The sequence below is a fragment of the Mastacembelus armatus genome, chromosome 21 (genome assembly GCF_900324485.2).
Source record: "Mastacembelus armatus chromosome 21, fMasArm1.2, whole genome shotgun sequence".
NCBI classification, from domain to species: Eukaryota; Metazoa; Chordata; class Actinopteri; order Synbranchiformes; family Mastacembelidae; genus Mastacembelus; species Mastacembelus armatus.
In genome coordinates, this window is record NC_046653.1 from 12,747,339 (window position 1) to 12,768,195 (window position 20,857).

At 40.5% G+C, this 20,857-nt stretch overlaps 1 protein-coding gene across 2 annotated transcripts in view; it reads right to left on the reverse strand.

Moving 5' to 3' along the window:
* The window catches only part of igf2bp2a (insulin-like growth factor 2 mRNA binding protein 2a), a 46,772-nt gene extending 25,915 nt beyond the window's left edge, over positions 1-20,857 (reverse strand). For both annotated transcript variants that reach the window (XM_026296510.1, XM_026296509.1), the window contains exons 1-2: positions 20,330-20,857; positions 19,121-19,181 (exon numbers count right to left, since the gene is read on the reverse strand). In XM_026296510.1, the coding sequence (XP_026152295.1) occupies positions 19,121-19,181; positions 20,330-20,504 (236 nt within the window). In that variant the 5' untranslated portion in view covers positions 20,505-20,857. The remainder of the gene's footprint in view (positions 1-19,120; positions 19,182-20,329) is intronic.

Here is a 20,857-nt window from a genome sequence, read left to right on the forward strand (position 1 = left end):
CAAGGATTCTGTCTAATGAGGCCTTTAAAAGCCTTGTTTACCTTTCTCTCCCTGCTCCGTGTGGATGCCTGTGCTGTCGGAGAGCCTGTGAGCTGTGCCCAGCGGGGAGTCTGTGTCTGGACAAATAAAAAAGACATCCCAAAGCCTTTCAGTCCACTGGACCTATCCAAGACATGCTGTCTCACAGAGTTCCCATAAACACTTACGCAAACACAGTCACCTCTTCCATAGAAACATCATGCCTAACAGCGCACACAGTTCATTGGATTGATAAGGTTCATTGAGTCATTTCACTCCCTCCTGTGTCGATTAGCTGTCAACACTTCCGCAAACTGATCCTCAGTGCAAGAACCTCTGATAACAGCCATCTCGCCTTTCTGTCGCACATACCGGCACATATAATGCTTAAAGAGATTATCTGTTCTCTGCGTTGTTCCCGCTGAAGACCATGCTTAATGGCACAATGGACACAGGAGGCTAAGTCCACATCAGACCAGAAACAGACCGAGGAATGACTACATAATGCGCAGGAGATAACTGATGACTTTCAAAATGAAAGATGATCTAGCTGTTCGTCCCAGCCATACCATGCAGATAAAAAAAGGAAATGAAAACCTCGGCGCTCATAAATCACACTGTAGGTATGGGATTATGTTCAATTATATTATCATGTTACAAATCCAGTTATATATACACACTTTTACCTTCTTGTATTTGTAGTAGTCTGACACTGGAGTGCTGAGTGCAGAATAATGTGATCAGCGCTAAGCTAACAATAAGCCCACACTGTTTTTACTTATTTTAGAAGTAAAAGAATACTTAAATGAATACTACAGTATATGGGTCAGTATGAGTTGATCATCACACACCAACCAGAGACTTCTCTAATCTGAATTAACCCAATTTCTACCTTTGACCTTTAAGCTCTTAAGCGCATAAACGCCCTGAAATCTCAGAGAGGCTGCAACAAGTCAACAATATTCAGGAGACCCCACAGTGTGGATGATGTCCCCCTGTTCCCCTTTTTAAACTCTCACTGTGTCCCACTCTCTGTTGCTGGATTAAGATGCCGCTCTGGCCATTTCTCTGTAGAGCTCCTAAGAAGTTCTCTGCAACCCACAACATCACACTTAAACAAGTAATTTCTCTCTGTTGTGCGTATAAGGATTGTGTACACTGTCAGCAAATCACAGAGGAAATATATTCCAGTTTTCATCTATGAATTGACAAGGCTGAAAAAATTATAACTGTATTATAGAGTAACAAACTCTTTTACAAGTGTGTTGTATCCAGATAATTTCCTCATAAATTTTAAAAACAGCTTCCTGACAACAACTCTTTAAACTCGTCCTAATTCGACAGGGAGAAGTTGGTTCAGTCACAGCAGGTCAGCATGCAAAACATTAAATCTGTGCAGGCAAACAAACATTTCAAACATATTCAACATACATGAAGAGCCCTTAAAATAAAGCATTAGATGTTTTATTAAATATGTCACTATATGTTTATAGAATTAAAAACATGAGCTTGAATGTTTATCAAAAGATTCACTGTGTTTTGTAGCTGTTTTAATTCAACATTAGTTCAGGACTTCCTGTAATGTAGCTGCCAATAATGACTTAAGTCCAAAACCATTTTCAGCTCAAGCATATTGCTGAGGGCAGTCTGCAGTCTATAAAAAAAGTGCTGACCTGGACATTTATGTTAGAACAACAAATAAAAAAATAAAATAAAATCAGTGATGTCAGAATGATAATGTGAACACGAAGCATGTTATTATGAAATAGAAAGTAGTGAAGATGGACAAAAAAGTCCTTGGTGAGAAGGGGTTGGTTGTTTCCTGTTGAAAATGTATTGCATTTTCTGGACATATTTTCTCAATTTATTGTTTATACTCTGCAGTTCAGCTGACACTGATTTTTGGACACATGAAGGAAAAGTAAACAAGCTGTAATGACAGCACTGTCTTATCACCCTTTGAGTTGGCATGACTAACATGTTAGCTAACAGTTGCTTATTTACACATCCAGCAAGTTTTGCCACTGTTTATATACGTCCAGTATTCTGTCTTTTAGCTCTGTTTTGGTCTCTAAATACTCCTGTGTTTATGGCCCACTTTTTTACAGCTTGCCTCTTAGTGGATTTGTTCACTAAATAGGTAGTGTACAATATATATTTGAACAAAAACCGCATGATAATAATTCTCTGTGGTTTATCACATCAAAACACATTATGTGTAATTATATTTTCCAATTATTTTCTGAATATAAAAACATAAACTATAAAAGTTTTAACTTAAAGAATTGTTTTAACTTAATGTGTAAAAACAATGTCATGTTTTAATTGGAGAACCTTCAGAGACAATTGTTTCTGCTGTTTCATTTGTAGAGTAAACCAAGCAGATTTCACTGAGACAAAAAAAAGAGGCAATTCTTTGTTTATCTATATGATTCTACTGAGACATCCAAGATATTAATACTTGTTACCAGTTCCTTTGGCATTCAGCTTAATCTCCTTTTATTAATTTGAATTTATTAAGAAATCAATTCCACATCATCCAAAGTAAGAAAACACTGATCGTGCAGGGTGAACAAAGCTGCCACTGCACAGTGCTGCTCACCAGCTTATCTCGGTGAGCAGGGCTCAGGTGCCTGCTTAAGTTTACCCATCCCAGCTCTTTGTGAGTGAGAAAAACTTTAGTTTTTTCTTATTGAGGCAGAGACACAGACTGAGAGGCAGGCAGGTAGGTACATGCAGTTCTACTGGAAGCCACAACCTTCCTGTTGACGTCTGTTTTCTCCTCGCAGTCGACACTCATTCAGCTGGTTAGTGAAAGATGTAAATAAGGAAGCTGCACATTGTTTCTTCATCCATTAAACTTAGCACGGAGTACACTAATGAGGTCTACTGGTCTAATATGTTGTATCGGGAACGATTCACTGTCACATGAAGGGCCTCCTTACAAATGATTCAGTGGATTTCAATGACTCAGGCCAGACAAGTCATTCATGTTTGAGATTTACGCAGAGCAAGAGATGACTTATAGCAGAGTAACGTCTACTCTGATTCAAACAGTCCTCTGCCGTTAACCAGAAGCATTTAAAGAGGGCGTTATGATCCTCACTACGCATCACCCGAAAGATATGCAGGGTAGCACCACTGAAATAAAAAAATGAAACAAAGAAAAATCACAACTATTAACAATAAGATAAGACACATACATGGCTCCTGGCTATTTGCATACTGTTGCAGATTATTTTCAGTTCTCAGGTGCAACCATCACAAATTAATTTTTAGTCAGCGCTAAAATGCCACAGGGTGCCCAGCTGACACAAAACAAATTTTCTCCCGTCATGCCCACTAAGCCAGTGAAATGAGTATTTTAAAATGTTCCATTTACCTTTTGCAGTGGCATGATGCATCTCTAACATGATGAGAACAGAGCGACTGAAGTGCTCAATGTGACGCCAAACATTCATTCACATATTTTAAATTAAATCCTGACATTTTAGGTTTGGTTTATAGCCACATCTATATATATATATATACATGTTTTGCTAAGCCTTTTTTTGACCAGTACAGCAGGTGATCACAGCAGCAGGAAACAGCTGATTACTTTGGAGTAAGTAGCTCATAAATGGAAACAAGTCTGAATTGTACAGAGAGAATAAAGGATGACGCTCTAATATGTCTACTGAAACAATGAAACATGACTGTTTACAAAAGGTAGAAAATCTTGTCAAATATTAAATGTCACTGAAACCTCAACGACACGTCTGAGTCTCCAAAGACGTACTGATGAAAGAGTAACCCATGGACACTGACACCAAACCACATAATTATTTAAATAGACACTTCAATCCAAATCATCTGTCTAGTAATAAATATTTTAAGATTTCATCTGACATAACAATACTCTGCTTCGGATTATCATTTGTGTGTGATAGAGATTTTCCATTAATAGCTTCAAAAGTCAAACATTCTTAAAATTTAAAATCCAGAGTCTACGCAAACATTTTTCTGTTAAAAGGTTTAACTGCTGGACACAAGATGCCTCCTCCTTTATGGAAAAATCTAATCTTTAAGTATGTGTCCTGGATTTTTCACAGTTCCACACCACATGTGTAAACTGCTTTTTGGATGTCTTCCCATAACACTGAGCTGCAAATATTAAAAAAAAAAAAAACAGAAAGATGACTCAAGATGACTTGTAGAGTCATGTGCTACACTGCCCTGTCTTGTCCTGTCCTGCACGCATCAAATGCCTGCCTGCTCCTCCAGGCTCCTACTTCACTAACTGAGGGCTCCTCTGAGTCTCCAGTCACAAAGCACATAGTCAGCACTGTCACTGACAGGCACGCAGCAAGCCTACAGGGACATAACTGACATACAGTAACACACACGTATCCACAGGCACGCTAATGTACAGCCCACGCTTACACACTGATGTATTTTCTCTGTCTTTCTCTCTCACACACACACACCTCTGACAGGTGGATACCAGCTCATACTACGGTGGTGCAGTGTGTGTCCTCTGTTAGCAGCTCCTCATGGTTACTTCTGTTGCTTTATGTTGAGTTGTGCAGATTGCTCCTTTGGTCTCATCCTTTAATCTGCCAACCATAAGCTATTACACCGTAGCTGGAAGGTTGAGCCCGCCTGCAATAGGTATAGGTCCTGGCAGGGTTAACCTGGATCAATACCCCATGCACATCACTCAATATTACGCAAGCTCAAACTGTTTGCCTGCCTGCTTTCCTCCCTGTCTCCGGCTCATCTGCTGTCTGTCTCTCATCGTCTCTCTTTCTCTCTCTCTCGCTCTCTCTGCCCGTCTCACTTCTTCCTCCAGCTCCCACTGGAGAGTGAGCTTTGCTTGTTCACACACACATGAATGCGCTACCTCTGCCTTTCCCCTCCCCCTGTCTGCAGGGAAGTTCCTACCAGAGAGTGAAAACACGTACAGAAACTAGCAAGAGGTGAGTGAAGATTCATCCTCTGAGAAAGAGAAATACTGGCAGCCCTAGTCAATAAGCAGCATATTTCAAAACACCCCTGCCAGTCACAGCTGCTATTGCTGAGGCGTCCTCGCTCTCCAAACAGCGGCAGAACAAGGCTTTTGGAAACAGTGAAACACACACTACGTTTCTCAAATACAGGGTCGAGAGCCGGTGCCAAGTCGGGAGACACTGTCTGACAAATGCATGTGGTTTAGAACAGGTTTGATTAAAGCTGTGTGTTTGCGTTTAATCAGAGTGCTGCTGAAAAATGACTTCTGGTTAGTTCAGCTCAGTTTTAAAGTTCTGGGCACTCATGTTGTTTTTATTTCATTTTACTGTGGAAAAATCCTACCTGTTTGTGCATGTTGACTGGACAGTTGTTTTAGCATGTTAATGCTGAAAATCTAGATATAAATCCTGCTCTCATGGTATATAACACAACCTTTTTCCTGGTAATTAAAAGAAATATTATATTTATATTTACTTATTTCAATTTAATGGAGCAATGGCAGAATTTTCATGAATAATCGATTAAAACATTTATATGGCATAAGAATAAATAATTATAATTATATAATTATTATAAATTTGTGTTTTAGAGTTGAAACAAATTAGCTGGAAATGAATTCCCAAATATTTTGCTAATAGGTATAATGTGTAACTTTTTTGTGTGTATGTTATGTAATTGTTAACTAAGTATTATGGGGATTTTGTAGTTGGTAAAACAAAACCAACAGACTGAAGACGCCACCTTGGGCTCTGAGAACCTGAGATAAGCATTTTTCAGCATTTTTAGATGCCAAATAATCAAATAAATAAGAAAATAATCACTAGATGAAGTGATAAAAAAAAGAATTGTGAGGCTGTAGCGATGAAATATTTATTTTCATATTCATTCCCACTTTAAATAAATCTAGTTTCTTGATCGTTAATATGAAAAAAAAACTGAAATCAAGCACAAATTAGCAATTATTTATGTACTTGTTTTCATTGCACCAAGAGACTTTACGAAAGCCAATTTAAAAATCACAGAAAACTTATACCTATAAAAATAATCATCCAAGTGAAGAAAAAAGAACCAAAAAAGATTATATTAATTATAGGCTAATTAGATCGTTCACATTTTCAGACTAACTGAAATTGTACAGTAGAGAGTGAATAGTGTTGAAGTAAATAAAGTGCAGCACCGTCCATAAGCCATGAAGAGATTAACAAAGTGGTGGGATTATCTTTATAGGATGCACTTGTGCTGGTTAGGGGGAGAGTACAAATGAGTTTAAGGTTAAAATTACATGTACAGGCAGCTCTGAGCAGAAGATCCATTGGATGATATTTATTTTGTGCAGAGCGTGCACAGAAAGGGGCTAAATGTGATGGTGGACAACAACTTATCGCCATCACAGTTTTCATCGGTGTCATTTATAAAACAGCGGGGTTTTTTTAACAGTTATGGGCATCTAGCTCCACAATGGGTGGAGCCAAATGGATAAGAGCCTTCAATACATTAATTACATTATACTGCTCCTCCCAAAACCTTAGATCATCTTGTGTCATGTGACTCACAAAGTGGCTGAAGTGGCATTATCCCTGTCACACTTTAATCCTGCAGCTAAAATGGCTCCAAATCCTGACCTACTAAATGAGGCAGGGGGCTTGGGAGGAAGTGGATTGGAGATGGGTTCGGGTCCAGAGGATCTGTGTGTGTTTGTGTGTGTGTGTGTGTGTGTGTGTGTGTGTGTGTGTGTGTGTGTGTGTGTGTGTGTGTGTGTGTGTGTGTGTGTGTGAATTTTGGACTATTTAGAAGATGCCTGTTCCACGTGGCGCTGTCGCGATGCAGACTAAATCAGTTACCGGAGACAGCCACAGGGGTGTCAGCCCTGATCAATATGCGATAAATACTTGAGTAAATATCCTGAGTTCACATTGATATCTCAAGTTAGGAGCCTGAACTCCACAGCAGAGGGGAGCGGGTGAAAATGGCTGTTGTGTGGGCAGCATTTAAAGTGAGAGAGTGAAGGCGAGTGAGAATTATTGGTGATTGTGGAAAAGCCTCAAGGAAAGGTTTCTTGTTGCTGCCTCTTATATATGTGACTAGAAGGCACTCAGTAGAGCCCAAACGTCTGCCAAGCTGAAGCAATTCTTCAACTTGCAAAAGCTGCAGCCCCCGTAATGGTTAATGTTTGTTTACTGTTTGTCTTCTAGCCTTGATTTTCTGACAAAACGCTACAGTATGTGAATGCAACAGTGCAGCAAACACTGTAGTCAGCTTCAAAAACATGTTTCAAGTCGAAATCTCCAATTCTTATCACAACCAAAAATCTGAGGACTAAACTTCTCCAAACTCTGTTTTGCCATATACCTGAAGGACAAAGTTTAAATATATAAAACACCCTTTAAATGTTTGCTTTGCTAAGTGCCACCTGAGTCTCACTATCAAAAGATTAATAAACAATATGAGAAGGTCTCTGATTTACAAGACAGGATATTCAATGGAGCAGTCCACTAATTTAACAAGTATTTCCAGCCAGTCTCTCGCTTTCGATTCTCCTCCACAAAAAAACACCAAAACAAATCTGCAAGCATTTAGGCCAGCTGCTTTCATCATTCCTGGAAGAAAACATACAAGGCCGCTTCCCCTCTTTAACAAACACCCTGTCTAAGTTGAAGGGGCTGTTGCTCATGAGGGCTGATCTAAAAACCTGCCACAACAACTGCTCTGAAAAGCAGTGACTCAATGTGAAGCCCTGGCATATATAAGCATGTCGCAAACAAGGAACAGTAACAATACCATTCATCATAATAGAACCTCCTTGTGGAAAAGGTAAACTGGTGGCAGACTGCGTTTTATAAAGACAGTGGACAGTGTCATGAAAAGCAAATCAGATCTGTGTTTTGTCTGGTGGCATTTGTGGTATTTGCACTGACGCTTGATCGATTCAGAGCCCATCTGTGCGTGTGTGTGTGTGTGTGTATGTATGTATGGACCTGAGTTGTGAATCATGTGCCATGGTACGTGCCAGCTTTTCTGATATGCGGTGACAGGAAGGATGCAGGAATACTGTAAATACTCTACGAATGCCGGAGGTGGTCGTGCAGCCATCAAAGATTGCAACAATTACACTTTGACAAAAAGAAGAACAAACACAAGTCCTGTTAAATTAGACTTCTAAAGTGCAGCATATTGGATGTATCATCTTCAGCGGTTCCACATCTACACCACTGTCTCTTTGACATCAAACTAGCCTTTGAAGCTTGTCATTCTATATCTCTGTAATTTATTCTAATGCAACGTCAAGCGACCGGAAACCAGGCTGCCTGGAGTCACTCCTCACACCACTTAAAACAAAACCATCTTAGCAACCATCTCTGACTTGAACTGTTGCCTCCCACATGGGAAATGGCAGGAACATAGAGGCACTGTATGTACTCACACACACACACACATATATGCATGCAATGGCATGGACACATCATGGACACATAGACGTCTACTGTTGTCGAAGAATTCCAATAGCAGTAACCACAGCTCTACTAAGAATAAACTGCCTGTCTCTGTTACATTATCTGATAGGGCGGCTCACATTCAGCTTACAGTACATAACATACAGTCGCATGTTATTTACACCCGCTCATTCTAACACACAGTCAGCTTCATTCTGCACTGCCACGCAGTGCTGAGGGAGCAATGACATGAGCAGAGGAGCAGTGACAGCGAGAGCTGGAGGGAGAGACAACGCACACAATCTAGGTGGTACACATGACACGAAACATGCACATGGGAGGGGGAGGGAGAGCTGGAGGATGGAGGGAAGAGAGGAACCAAACGCTGCAGTGGAAAGAGAGTCTGGCTGTCCCTGGAGCAAGTAGGTGAACTGCAGCTGCACCTTGTGTAAATGAAAATGAAAAATGGAAATCACCTGGACATGCACTGAATAAATGTTCTTATGGTCAGTAAACAAAAAAAAACAAAAAAAAGTTTTGGTCTTACTAACAAAGACCTCATTAACTTTTGCAACCCTCTAACAAGAATGCATGCATGGCTGCTTCAGCATCAAATATTTACCAGCCTTGTGAGCTGAAGACGCCCGTGTTTTTGCCTTTAGGTTTTTCACAAGGTCTTGCTACCTGCTATGGGAGTACTCCTCACTTTTAATTGGATTTGTGTCAGCGTGTGCTTCATTTCACCTGACAGTGACAGGCAATTCATCAGTCAGTGTCATAATAATGTTTCCATGCGTGAGACAGAGGTGCTGGATTGCTCGTTGGCCAACTTGTTTGCAACTGCTGAAAACAGATGGCAACATGAAATATCAAAAAGTCCATCTTTAACACACACGCTCAGAAAATTAGTTGCCTGGTATTGCAGCAACTTACACATACACTCTTCTATGTTTCCTATGTTTTATTCATACGCAGAGACATTTTTAAAATGATGTCACGACTGACACGGTGCTCCTCACGTACTGTAGGACCGTGCTAACGCAGCAGCTACTGCACCCAGGGGAACCCCAAAATACAGACCCACAGAGATTGAACAGATCACAATAAAATATTCTGCTCCCCAAGGGAAATATTAGCCATGGGTCAGCAAAACAACAACTATTTACAGACTGTTCTTTCACATTCTGCTCATGGCTTTAAGAGAGTGGCTCTGCAACAGAAATACAAAAATACTCTGCCCCTCTCACTGCAACCTGACGTTTGGTGCGATAAACTCAAAAGGACTCCCACAGGATCCCCCACCTCTTCTTCTGCAACTTTCTGTTCTTTTCTTTCTCTTCCTTCATTGCTCTCTCACTGTCTCTCTCTCTCTTACACATACATGCCTCGTCTTTCACACTGCGACCGACTGGGTATTGGCATGTGCTGGGTCACTTGGCAGAGAGGCAGATGGAGCCGTCCTACTCTCCAGCACCTGCCTGGCCCACATTACTCGACTCATCTCCGGGCTCAGCAAATCATACTCAGGATCAAGCACAGCTGTGTAAAACAACAGGCTTTATGGGAATATCGCAATTGCCAAATATTAAGCACCACTTCAGCTCAGTTCTGCAAAAGACATGAGAGGTGTCAGTGGTGAAGGCGATAAAGTGATCTGAAGACTAACAGAAAAAACACTGAATGAACAGGTTGGGAAGGCTTATTTGTTTCATGTTGGTATTAATGCCACTCTCTTGTCTGCAGAGCAAATATAAAACTATAGCTAGTAGCCAGTTAGCTCAGCTTAGCATAGAGCTTGAAAGGGGAAACTAGGTCTGCTACATAATCTCTAATCACTAATTATCATGTTATATATTGTTTGTCTAAGCAATGCAAAACAAGACAATACATCTGGGACTATTACTTGATGTGTGAATGTATTAAACAGTTTAATCTGTTAATCTGGGTATAACTAATAATAATATCTATAATATTTATCTCATCATTTAATTTTTGGCATATAAGTGCATTTTCCATAATGCTGAACAAGACTGTTCCTTTAAAGAACTTATCATTCAATGCTCCCAATCCAGTCCAGGTCAGGCCCACGAGACAATTTCAAAAGACCCTCGACATGTTTGTGCAAGTTATGTTTTTATTTTCTGCAATTTTATTTTTAACCAGTAATTTTCCAACATGGCCCCAAAAATCTGAAAAACATAAAAGCATGCTCATATAAGCACTTTCCAGTTTTTATCGCAGCACACTTTCACAAACGAAGGAAAGGCTGATAATGTTGATAATGTGAATTCGTTCTGACTGATGTGCAAGAAAACAAAGTTACCAGGAATCTCAACTGGCACTGTCCTACAAAACACATAGTGTAGTATGATGACAAATGAGGGAAAGGCAAATGTCTCTGCTTTACTGTGTATATTACTCTGCGTAATATAAATGTTTTGTTAAATAAAAAATGTTGTTTCCTCTGAGTTTCCTCAACTTAGGGAGAACACCCTGGCCAGCAGGCGCAACTAATTTGAGTTGAGGACCTCTATTTCTAATTATAAGCTATAGGAATGTATAGCTATATAGGAATATTTCTTTAAGAAGTCAGTCTAACATCACACTCACAGTTGAAAAGCTAGGTGTATATATATATATATATATATGCACATTGTAAATGAGGGCATGAACTCAATGAGTAAATAAAAGCAGATAGCAGGTCTTTAGAAAGTCAGACTAAGGGTAGATGGGAGAAAAAGGATGATTTCTGTCTCAGAAAGTCTCACATATACAGTCAGAAATCCTCGTATCTGTGAGCAAACCTGTCAATTTGCTGAGTGAGAGGCAAAGCTCTTGAAGCCACCGGCAGCCGTTCACATCCTGTCAGACAGCCTCAGTGAGCGGGATAAGAAATGCTGCCCTCTATCAGCAGTGCTCATTTCTCCCCACACAGGAGCAGAGGCACACACTCAGAGGAAACCAAAAGCACACGTGTAGGACATGCACATTTCTTTGACTCGGAAGTCTTCTCTGTGTCTTCTTTTCCCGTCAGAGACAGTGTGAAACAGAGAAAACACAATGGACAGACTGTGCTCCAGGTTATGTCAGAGGCTCAGCTCTGTTAGGACCCTACTGTAGATGACTTGTTCTTGAAGAGAAGAGGAGGGTGGAGGTCCCAGCTTCCATTGCATACATATGGAAAAGGATGGAAATGATGGCTCTGAGTGGGTTTATGAATAAAAAAGGTCACAAAAGGGCTGCGACTGTGACAGAGACGGGCAGCCCACTCAGCAGTTTTCCCTGCTGCAGAAAATGAGCAACTGAATGTTTCAAAGAGCAATAGCTTTAGAGAAGCCTTTTTTATATAGTGAGGCACCTTACTAGGCTATGTATTCATTGTCATATAAAATGACCACTGCACTCTGACCTCTGCACAGCCCATAGACATAGCACACGGCTGGACTGCAGTGTGGGGCTTACAGCTATAACCAACAGACAATCTCCACTCTCCCAAGAACGGGGGGAAATTACAGGGTCTTCCCGCTGACAGCACATCATAACAAGCTGTACTCAAAGGATTCTGACACTGATATCAAAAGATATTATAATGATTACTTGTGGGGTGAATCTCAGGGTGTTGCACGCAACAAACTCAACTTTTTTTTTTTTTTTTTTTTTTTAGCTTGCAGGATGTTCTGTATGCCTGTGCCTTTGTCGTTTGAGCTCTACTGCTATAACTATGCAAAACACTCAAAACTGGTTCCCAAGGTGATGTGGAGAATTGAACCTGAAACAGCTGGAAATGAATACAGCGTGACCTGTAAACACACGTGGACACACGCATTCACAAGCACAATGGCACCGTTTTGCTCCCACATCAAGGTGCTGTAAATGTCAGACAACGCATCTTTCAACATTTGCTGTTTCACACAAAGCTGACAACACATAAACACCAAAGAAGATTCCCACAGCTACATGGAGGCGATGGTGTGTAAAAACCATCCACACTTATTATTTCACATTGTATTATTAATTCTAGATGTTCCTGGAACTAGGGACAGGTTTATAAACCTTTTGAATGAGGGCCAGACTGTGGCACAGTTTTTAAAAAGGGGGCTATATTTGTAAAAAATGAGTTAAACTCTATCTCAGTTTTTATGTTCTGATTTAGGGCAAATAACAAACGTTACATTATTCATACATGTAGTTGCTTTGTTTATTCTACATAAACATTCAAATTAAATTTCAAAAAACAACTTGATATTCTAGTATGAAATTCTATGTATCTTCAAATACTCGTGTATAAAGTATTACATATTAATGTCCACTCCTCCTATCGAAGATGGTTTCTACTTCATTTCTATTTATTTGATGTTTCTTTTGTCAATTGTCACTTCATTACAGTGTTTCAGACCAGGGGTCTAGCACCTTCACCCGACTACCCCTGTTCAGTAATTCATCTATGGTACTAATTAGGCAACTACCTCTAACTCTGGTAGTAGGGGGATCAAGGATTTCCGTTTCGATTTCAGGTTGGCGTCTGTGTCCCCCATGGCCACCCCAGTGGTCACCACCGCTGTGTTTTTAAAAACACGGTATGAAACCGAGAAATGTCCGAGGGGAAAAGGTCTGACAGAAGATATTAAGATGACCGTCTGACCTTGGTAACGCATCAGGCCAAGCGCATTCCCAGCTCGAAGCACTAAGCCAGTGTCACAGAGCCTCTTCAAGAGCGTCAATCCTTAGCACTCGAACCGCTCGAGAAGGATTGGCTGTGTGTAAACGTTACAGCCCCGAGCTCTCTCTGTGTCACGCTGTGATTGGCTCGCTGGAAGTTTTCGCCATATTCATTTCACCTGTTCAAGACCCATCAGACCTCTAAAGTTGCACAAGGGTAGTAGGGTTATATGGTGTTGAAATGGGACAAGGACGGGGTTTGCCTGTAAGAGCAATGCCACCTGCTGTGCGCCCCAGCTGCCCTCTCTTCCATTGAGACCACACCCTTGGGTGCCCATTGGAAGCACTGGCACAAATCGAGGAGTGAGAAACACTAAACTTTACATCCTGCATATAGCATTCAGCTGGGACTCACCACAGCTTTTCTATCTCTCCTGTGTCATCCTCACACATGTGCATAAACGCCACACCCACATGCTACACACACACACACACACACACACACACACACATATAGGAGGAGCAGACTAAGCAACAGAGGGACAGGAAGAAGAGACAAAGCAGCTGTTACATCTTCAAATTACTTCCCCAAAAAAAGAACTTGGGTACAAACTGCACTACTCATACTCAGGATTTATAATTCATTAAAGATTCACATGCGGCATATTAAAGATTCCAGCAATTCATCAAACCCTGCTTAGCAAAACAGTGTCCTTAATCATTTGCTAGAATGAGGGTTTGAGATGCCAGTGGTCACTGTTTCCTTTTGTAATAACAACCAACCAGGTGGAGTGTAATGGTCAACGGCTACACAGGTGTGAAAGAGAACAAAATAATACAAAAGATACTGCACTGTCACACACTGCAAGCACTGAATGTAATCGAAATACAGTAGTAGTAGTAACTGCATTTAACATGACCATTATATTTCTAAAAAAAATGAATTGCTCAAGGTGATAGAAGTTTTTCTTTAATTTCTTACGAACAGAATCTGACTTCGACCAGCCAATAAAAATGTATCATCAATGACTAATTCTCTTGTGGACAGTTAGGTGACTCTGCTTAAGGAGAGTTTCTGGCTCTCTTGAATAAATGTGAGTTTACTTTAATTCTACCATGGGATTTTGCTCCATAACTCTCATCTCACAATAATAAGAACTTGGGAGAGGTAATGTGTAATGTTGAGGTCACAAGTGGAAAAAAGATAGGTAGGAAACAGGAAACAATTCTTTCATGTCCTATTGGATGAGTAGTGTTTTTCTTTCTGTCACTGATGGATTTTGGTGACTTAGTATTAACATAAAAATGTGAGACTTGGGACATACAGTCAGAGAAATTCTCCTCCTCCTCCCGGCCACACCTTCCACACCTCGTTACTGCTGTTCCTGCGAGTCATCTAACTCATTACTTAACTTCGCATTGTAATGAGTGTAATGCCACAGTAACACATTAGTCATGCAACAGGTTGGAGTGGAATGTGAATGACGGCTTACTGAGAAGTGAAACTCTACAGTTGCTGCTGTGATGTACACACAAGTGTCTGTCAAAAAAAAAAGGAGATTCCAACTCACTGTGAGCTTAAACAACGATCCCGCAGGTCTGATGAGACACATAGTAAATCTCCAATTCTCTCACATCTAATCCTGCTGCTCCCTTAAGCTATGTACTGTTGCACTAGCAAGACTGTTATCACTTCAGGAACACAATACGCTAACCTACTTACATAAAAAAGGTTAATAATTGCTGTATTGCAGTCCTTGGAGACTTTAAATGCATTTACTTCAACACACACACAAAATAAAAACCTGTAGCTAATGCATGACAAATAAATAGTCATTGCTTGTAGAAGTACTAATGAAAATCTCAATCTCATTTGTCCTTATTTTACGTACTTCAGAAGCATTATTTTACACCGAAAGGGCTCAGGCAAGGATGAATGGACCTCTCGTGATCCAAAGGCCTGTGACAGAGTTAAAAAGACAACAACAATGCTCTTTAAGATATGGGTGAAAGACACCTCAGGCATCTGTTCTCTTCATTTAACAAAACAGATCCCTGTGGGTGTTGCCTCCTCACAGACAGGTGAGGGGAGACACGGGGAGGGTGCAGCGGATGTGGCTTTACAAGGGAGTAGTACAGTGCCTCCTGCTATCAGTCCAGACAAAACCAGAGTCTGAATTGGAGAGCTTCCCCTTTACCCAGGATCAACTGGGGAGTATTAATGGATTCAGAGTGGATCAACTGATGGCTATCGTGTTTCGCTGTTTTGACTCAGTGTGCACTGACAACCCAACACACACATCTGCATGTGTACCACTGTGGTGCAATGCAGATGTTTACACCCATGTCTTGGTTTGTATTCCTTTGCAAGAAAAGGGTCTTGCAATCAATTTTGCTTTATCAAACAACATTAAGCTGCAAACTTAACTTTATATGAACTGCCAGAAAAAAAAAGACAGTCCAACTCGTGTTTATTGTAATACAGCCTAATAAAGTGGAACACAGGAGTTAGTACTCAATCACAAGTTCATCAATTGTTTGTTTCAGCACATTTTCATTTCAGGTTTAAGTTAAAGGTGTAGAGAGATAATTGGGAGGAGAAAGGGCTGGTTTTGTCACTCCCAACAGCTAAACAGGCAAGTAAACAGATGTGTTTACTATGCAGGAGGGTGGCTCTCATTATGTTTATCCCACAATAACAGCACTGTCTTCACGTGCTTAATATTGATAACTACACCTTGGTCAGATTCACAGAGAGAGCGTGCATGTTAGCCCACACCTTCGACACTTATTTCATAGTCAAGCAACACTGTGTAGCATTTATGTAGCACCAATATCAATTAACACCAAGTGAGTTGCATGAGCAGAGACTCAGCCACGTGCAATGCTTAACAAGGAAACTTAATACGGATAAGGAAAAATTTATGGCACCAAAATAAGATGCTATTAAAAAAAAATAGAGGAGCAACAAACACATATGAGAAACAAACTAACATTTTCTTTTCTAACTCATTTTCATTGTTCCATTAAAATGTAGACAATATAAATTATATAACTGACACTAATAAGTAATAACAATATTAATAATCCTCATTTTACATAAATATATTTATTCCCTAATGCTTCATGAGTTCTGCTACCATGATTAGTTCAGCACCAAATGATTAAACATTTTAGGTTTCAAACTTACAATTTTACATCAAGCTCATGTGTTTATAACAATAAAATGACATTCACCAGGAATATAATTTTATTTTTGCTCACTAATACCAAACTATTCTCTTCACTTTGCACAACAGTTCGGTCTTACTACTGAAATTCATATAAAAAGCCCTACATTATTAGAACACTTAATATGAATAAATCAATCAATTTTAATAAAAATAACACTATTAAGTTTTTAAAACTCTGTTTGAAATTTGATTAATAAGGTGCACCTAATTATTCTGTATTTTCCACAAGAAACTTCAACAGATTTTACAAATAAAATCAAAAAGTGACTTTATTTCGTTTCAAATTCCTCCAAGCAGAATTCAACTCAAGCTGGTGCCTCTGAACCAATTAATAATATTAAATTATATAATACATGCTAGTGAAATAATCATAGATAGCACCTCAAAATCACAATAATTTATAGCTCTGTCTTTACTATGTCTTTTTAAAGTTGTAATTAAAAAAGGCCCGTTCTTTTAAAGAAAAAGCTCATTAGCAAACAAAATATTATTACAAAGAACCATAGTCACTCATCATTTATTGTCCTTAAAAAATAGACATAATTTAATTGTTAATCCCTCTGTGTCTGTTATCACACTGATGCCACTACACAACAAAACACCACTCAAACACATAAACAACCACATACAGCAAACAGCAGCTGAAACTACAGCAGCCTCACAAAACCAAGAAAAGCCAGCAGGCCTGAAGATGAGACTGAGCTCACACAGTTTCCAAAATGACAAAACAAAACCTGATGACTGGCTCCACTGCTCACCCTCTTGGCTCCACTATAGAATCCATTTATATTTAAAATACAATGGATAAGCACAGCCTACCTGTGACTACTTATATTCTGATTTAAATACAAGATTTAGAAATATAAAGGAAATATATTTTTAGCACTTTAAACTAATGGTGTTATTAAGTATAAAATGTGTTTCTCAATATGCCTGAGACCACACAAGAATTAATAAACAGATCTATATAGGTGAAATTTGCATTTTCTGGACTTTATGGAAATGTGATAATTACATTCTACACAGAAGGGAAATGCGCATTTTGTGGCTTTAAATTTAAAAGCCTTAAATATTTCTACCACAGCAAACAAACGCTCACAACAACGACTGGAAAACTCTTAGGAAGCCTAAACATTAAATTAAATCGTCAAGGTGTTAAAGCATTATCAGTCCAAAACGATTTGAACAAATAATATGAAGTTACAGCTCCACGTGAGATTTCGCCCAGTTTACGCTTATTCTGTGTTTCAAAGTGAACACCTGTACGCTGCACTCACGCCGACCTCACTGATATGACGATGATTTCGCCATAAAGGCCTGTTCAGAGCGTGCAGGCAGGTCCAGCAGCTCCACACATGCCGATTGGACACATGCAGGCACATGTATGGACATCTGCTCCATGTGATTCCGCCTATAGCCGTGCAGTGTGCAGGGCCATCATGGCAGCCATTATGAGGCTCTCCAACATTGCCATGGCCTACGTGCACATTAACTGTGGGGAGTGGCGCAGGCTTTTACACCATGTTGCGCTTCGCAGCTCACAAAACGCTTTCAAATCGAGTCATAAAGCGAGGAAATACCACAGCAACTCGATCATTGAACATTTAAAACATACAGATTTTTCTCTACAGTGTTGCACAGCCCACTCCTCAAAAAAACGAGAGCTGTGATGCAGGAAAGTGTAGCTTGCACTAGAGGGGGGTGGTGGAGGACTATGCTGGAAACGCATAAAGTAGGGGTCACGTGTTCCTTCACAAGGGGCTTGAATATTTACCTTTTTGTCACGCAATGTAGTCTTTTCCCCCTGCAGCTACAGGCATTGTTGGCCAATCTATACGTGTTGAGCGAGTATAGGCTGCGTAATCTGCCACAAGCGGGGAGGCTTTTATTTTTTTACGCATTACGCACAAGAAAATGCAGCTTATTTTCATTATTACTTCCAAGCAATTAAAACTCCTGCGTTTCTTCAGCTTGTAAACAGCGTGAACAAGCTGACGCAAACGTACAAAACCAAGACGACAGTGACGTGGTGGTGGAGTTAAGGCCTTGACTATAGCTTCTAAACTTCAATACACGCTTTTTTCACAACACGCACACAATCTGTATCTCTCACATATAGACACACACAGACACACATATCCATATAGTTAGCAGAAAAGAGGTTCAGCTGATTGGTATGCAACTCATCGTGCATTGCAGTGTTACAGCCAATAATGAAACTTTAACGCCTACATATAGGAAAACAGCCTTGTGGGGAAACAATGTATATACGTGAATCAACCCAGACGAAAGTTTGACGATAGTATCTATATGTGAGAGTCAGCTAGGTTGTAATTTTTTACGTGTGCACTGTGTGTCAACGTGTGTATGTGTGTGTGTGTGTGTGTGTGTCCATGTTTTACAGTGGGATAGGCCTTGCTGCAGATCACGCGATATGGCAGCAGCCACCGTGTGTTCTGCGGATGTTGGGACTAAACAGTTTCTTTGAGGCTTTCTTTTCTTTTGTTTCATCAGCATGTAATTACATTTCCATCGCCGGGAAATAAGACAACAGCGTGGTAGAAAGCCCGCACACACACACACACACACACACACACACAGAAGAAGAAGAAGAAGAAGAAGACGGGAAAACATGGAACTCTATTTTGTTATATTTCCCAGCAGAAGCCTACAGGTCACACAGTCTGGCATGGCGCACAGTATAAGCGTATGACACAATGTGTGTAGGTGTGTGTGTGTGTGTGTGTGTAGGTGTGTGTGTGTGCGTGCGTGTCAGACTGTAGGGCCTACCTTAGTTTTTTGGGAACAGAGTAGTCTACTTCTATCACCTTTCCGTGTAATTCAACTTTACCTGTAAGGACGAAAATTGATAGTGTAACATTAGCTGTGTGTATGAAAGCAACAATGCAAGCTGGTAGGCCTCCACAGCAATACTTTGAATCACTTCACCAAGTAGGTGCGTCCCCATTCAAACAGCCAACCCATTAAAAAAAGTACTCTACAGGGGCGCGTCGTGCGCACGGAGGTGGATAAACTGTGTATGTTTACATCAAAACAAGCACAATGTGGCATTTTGTGGGTCACAATAGAGGGAATCGGCGCCAAAATGAAGCATGATAAGCTTATATAGTATGGGGGGAAATGGGCAGCCATGCTTTCCACTCCCACAAACCCTCGCAGTGTAATGAGGGGTATTTTCTCTGCTCTCCGTAAAGAATGCAACATCAAAGAAGAGATGGTCGGAAATGGAGAATGACTTGTTTCTGTTGTTGGCGGCTGGTTCTTGATTCTCCGTGCGGACCCGTGTGAATTTGAAGCGCTCCTCGGCGGAGCTTCAACCCGGGGTTTCGTTACTATTACGAGTGGCCTGGCGCAGCACGGAATTAGCGTCTCACCTCGTCCCCCCTTCAGCTACCTGTTTATTAGCTCTTTCCTCCGGACCCCCATGACCCACCTCCAAGACACCTCGTAAAAACATGCCCAGACATCAGATGAACATGGATCTGACAAGTTTTCTGCGGTGGCTTCGCTGCGCTCTCTTCAATAAAATCAAGATAAAAAATAAGTGAAAAATAATTATGCCTACCCGAACCATCAGACCATCCCATACATTCCAGCGGGTGATTGCAAAGTAGCGCCCCACTATCGGAATCTCCAAAATATAGGTTATTGTGCGTGTTAATTGCGTTACCACGACTCGTGTTTTGTTTAGGCAAACGGGCACTAAAGCCCTGAGTGTGCCCCGCGATCGATCATTTATCCATTTTTTGTTGGAGCGTGAATGACTGAGCGTTCATCTAAACTCTCATGGCACACGGATGTGATCGCAAACACTGTCCCGACCTCACAAGCAATGATTAATATTTCACATTTCGGACACCCTGCGCTATTGTGTTATTGTTGTTGTTGTTGTTTTTTTTTTAAACCTGATCTTGCAGTTTGACTCGCTGTGGATTTTTTCCTGTCACTAGCAGCATCACTTATCAAATCCACACTTACCAGAAAGAGTCTCTATAGCCTTTATGGCCGAGTTCTGATCGGGGAAGTCCACAAAAGCATAGCCGGATTTCAGTAGGACCTGGTCGGCCACTGGCAGCTTCCTCTCCCCAAAGAGCTGCTTCAAGTCCTCGACAGTGACCGAAGGACTTAAATTCCCAACATATAGTTTGTTCATGATCTGAAAGGAAAAATCTCGAAGGGGTATCAGATCTTAGACTGAGAGTGGCGATATTCTGAGAAGTAGAAAAAATAAAAAATACAAATAAAATAAAAAATAAAATAGAAAAACCTGCTGGGATTTTTTTTTTTAAAAAATGCAGAAATTTACCCCCCAGGAAATTACTAAGCTATAAGCGACCCCCCAGCACCAACTCTGGCCCTGGTCAAACTCTTTTAACAGGGACTGGGGGAAAAAAAGTGTCGTTACGACGCTACTCGGGAGCCGACAAGCACCGCCTCTAAATAAGATCTCGCTTAAAATCACAAGAAAAAAAATGTTTGGAGGCGCATGTGGGATCACTCCTGCTT